Raw genomic sequence first — 3,375 nt, forward strand, 5'->3', positions numbered from 1 at the left:
TATATATATATATATATATATATAATTGATTTGAAATAAACATTAACTGAAAATAAAAAAATTTAAATTTCAACTAGTTGCCAAGGAATAATATCTAATTTTCATTCAGTTTAATTTGAAATGGTTAATAAAAAACAAAATTGTTAAAACTTAAACTAAAAAGAACATAGAAAATATAAAGATAACACCTAATTCAAAATATTAACAAAAACTATTGATAGAAGCAATGATAGTAAAATAACACTGCTACTTGGTCAACTAGCAAAACAAACCGTGAAAGCAGTAATTTATCTAAAAGTAAATAATTTAATTACATGCATTGCATACCTGTTGGTGCCACAAACAAACATTTTGTTGTCTCTCTGCTCCCACTCGCTGTAGTGGAGTGGTGATGTAACGTTATTCTTGGAAACAGTTTCAGCATTTCAGAAATAAAAGTCTATTTTTAAAATGCACACACATTACAGTGAAGCACAACAGTTACCGTATACTTTGCTTTTGAACTGATCTCTTTTTATATACTCGGAGGACAATTAAATTACCACATGACCTTGGTGTTTGTCAACAGCAGGTAATTCAGCTGGGAATTTTTATGTGGTGGGAGAAAAACTATTTCTGGATATTCGGGATTCGGACGGAAATAAAATCACTGACTAGCCCCTGTAAATGTAAATATCTCTCTTTTTCACACACACACGCACACACACCTTAAACACTGTTGTCTTCTTTGGTGAGACGTCATCGGTGTTATTTTGTGACTCCATCAACGTCATGCTCTACAGAGAGACACAAGGGAGAGCGACAGGTGGTAAACATGTGTCTGACTGAAAAACAGGTAAAGAATCAGTCCGAATAGTGCATTCTGGGTAAAACATTCCAAACACAAGCAGTTTAACATGCACACAGAGACGGCAAACATAAACAAACAGATTCAGCTCTCAATAGCCTCTAATCGGATGTCTGTGAGAACAAACTTTGAATCTTCTGTCAGTTCCACTGCAACTATCACAAAAATAACATAAATGTGGGAGGGGAGGAGTTTAAGGATGAGTGGGCGGAGCTTAATTTATGGCTGAACTGTTGCTTAAATTGGACTGGTCAGCTTGATGTGTTTAAGCAGTCTTAATCACACAAAGTCTTAATCACACACTTAAACACATGTACTGTGGCTTGAGTGACTTCATTCACACATAGAAATGTCTGACCATTTCTGTAGTAGAACAAAATATCAGTGAGTGTCTGTATCTGTGAGTTTCAAATGCAGCAGGATCTTTTCTCTTCACTAATGTTCATTCTATTTTTGAAGTTTAAAAGTCTTTAAATCAGCCGGTATTTTGGTGGATTTAATGAATGTATGAAGTCAGTTCTGTCAGCTCAAGTGTAGAAATCCACATCAACTAGCAACATCATCCACTAACTAAGCACAAACAAACAATACTGACTGTCTGTTTCAACACTATGAGCTGCCAGCTGAATGCGATTTTGGCAATAGAGTGTTGCAAAGATAATGGGGTGATACGTGAATGTTTAGTTATACTATATTTTAGTTAGGGCTGCCCCCTAATAGTCGACTAACCAAGGCTTGGTCGACCAAAATGTTATTAGTCGCAGAAAAAAAAAATCCACAGGAAGTGGTGAGGTCACGCAGTCCGTGACGGACAGATCGTTAACGGCTGGATTTTGTGGTAATACAGTACATCCAAACGCTCGCCTATCATTCATCGACCTCAAATATGGCTTATCATCTGAAATATGTAAGTTGTAGCAACTTTACATGGCCGCTCAATCTAATGTTAAAGGGATAGTTCACCCAAAAATGAAAATTTGATGTTTATCTGCTTACCCCCAGGGCATCCAATATGTAGGTGACTTTGTTTCTTCAGTAGAACACAAACAATTATTCTCCCCCGAGTTACGTCTTCAGCCATTTTGGAGAGTACCCAAGAGCGTAATCGACGTAATCAGCATTGTTTACGTTCGGGACATTTCGCATCGGCATTAGGCCTATTTCTGAATGAAAAAATAAAATGCGACTTATACGTGACTTGTTTTTTCCCCATTTTTTTTATATGCGTAGCTTATTTTAACCATGCAGCAAACCTTTTTCAATATTTTTATAAATTACTGAAAAAATAAATAATTAAATTACTTTTTAAACCGTTTAACTGAGCAGCCCTAATACTCACTTACTTTAAATGAAATGGTCCTGACCCTAAATACTATAAGGGGCACTTTAGGATTGATTAAAATTGGATTGCTCTGTTTAATAAACTTTTAATGCATGTGTGTGTTTCTCAATGGAAAAAGTTCAGATATGAGATGGTAAGACTAAAGCAGACACAGACAGACAGGCAAGCAGAGAGAGAGAGAGAGAGAGAGAGTGGCAAAAGAAAGACAGGTGATGTGCTCTTCAGCAGTTCCTTTTCTGTTTTCTCACAAAAAAACAAAAAAAAAACAGGCCAATTATGCTGACTGAATTACAGCTCAGTAAACTTAGACATCTACGAATTTAAAGATCAGCCTTTTATATCAGTCAATCACATCTAGAGACAAGAAGCCAAACACACATACACACATCCAGTGCATGAGACGGACAGAAAGACAAGAGGAGCGGAGAGAAGAGGAGAGCAGAACCTGGTTGTGGGCCCGGGAGGACGGGAGGCTCTGCAGGCATCTGAGAGCACACAGACTCTCTGCCACCGACGAACAACCCAGCCAGACAGAACGAGGCAAAGAACACTGTGTGTGAGAGAGAGAGAGAGACAGTGAGAGAGACAGAGAGGGAGAGACAGAGAGAGAGAAGAGAAAAACAGAATGGGAATATGCCATACGAGAGAGAACGGTAGGCAAAACAGAGAGAGAGAAAAAAATTAAGTCAGAATGAAATTAAACAGTAAACCAAGGAGGAAAACAATGAAAGACAGAAAGAAAAGAACAAACAACGGACAAGACAGAAAGAATGAACATATCGATGAACAATGAAGGAATAAGCAAACAAACATAGAAAAAATAAACAACAAAAATAATTTTCATTTTGGGATGAACTAATCTTTTAACCTAGAAAAATGTGCGCTTTTCAAGTGTGAAAGCCGAACAGTCGTGCGCTCACAGCATGACAGATGGAGGTGCCGGTGCGCTCACTTGCTCTTAAAATACTCCGTCATTTTGGTCATACGAATAAGAGTAATACATCTTTCGAATCTGTAAAGCCTCTACGTTTATTTGTGTGCATTCACGATAACAACAAAACATTGCACTTTTGTAAAATAATGAAAGCAAACCGGATGCGCTTTCTGCCGTCTCGGCCTCTGTGAACTTGAGCGCGAAACTATACTTGTGTATACTTGCCTTACAGACATGAAAAATATATCTATA

At 37.5% G+C, this 3,375-nt stretch overlaps 1 protein-coding gene across 2 annotated transcripts in view; it reads right to left on the bottom strand.

Annotated features, from left to right (window-relative positions):
• LOC107747095 (F-box/WD repeat-containing protein 11-like) overlaps positions 1-3,375 on the bottom strand; it is a 27,835-nt gene that overhangs the window by 20,437 nt on the left and 4,023 nt on the right. The window contains exons 2-3 of one of the 2 annotated variants that reach the window (XM_016561521.1): positions 2,635-2,739; positions 708-776 (exon numbers count right to left, since the gene is read on the bottom strand). In XM_016561521.1, coding sequence (XP_016417007.1) covers positions 708-776; positions 2,635-2,739 — 174 coding nt within the window. The remainder of the gene's footprint in view (positions 1-707; positions 777-2,634; positions 2,740-3,375) is intronic. The other variant, XM_016561522.1, reaches the window with a different exon arrangement.

Source organism: Sinocyclocheilus rhinocerous, unplaced genomic scaffold (genome assembly GCF_001515625.1).
Source record: "Sinocyclocheilus rhinocerous isolate Xijiao unplaced genomic scaffold, SAMN03320098_v1.1 scaffold168, whole genome shotgun sequence".
NCBI classification, from domain to species: Eukaryota; Metazoa; Chordata; class Actinopteri; order Cypriniformes; family Cyprinidae; genus Sinocyclocheilus; species Sinocyclocheilus rhinocerous.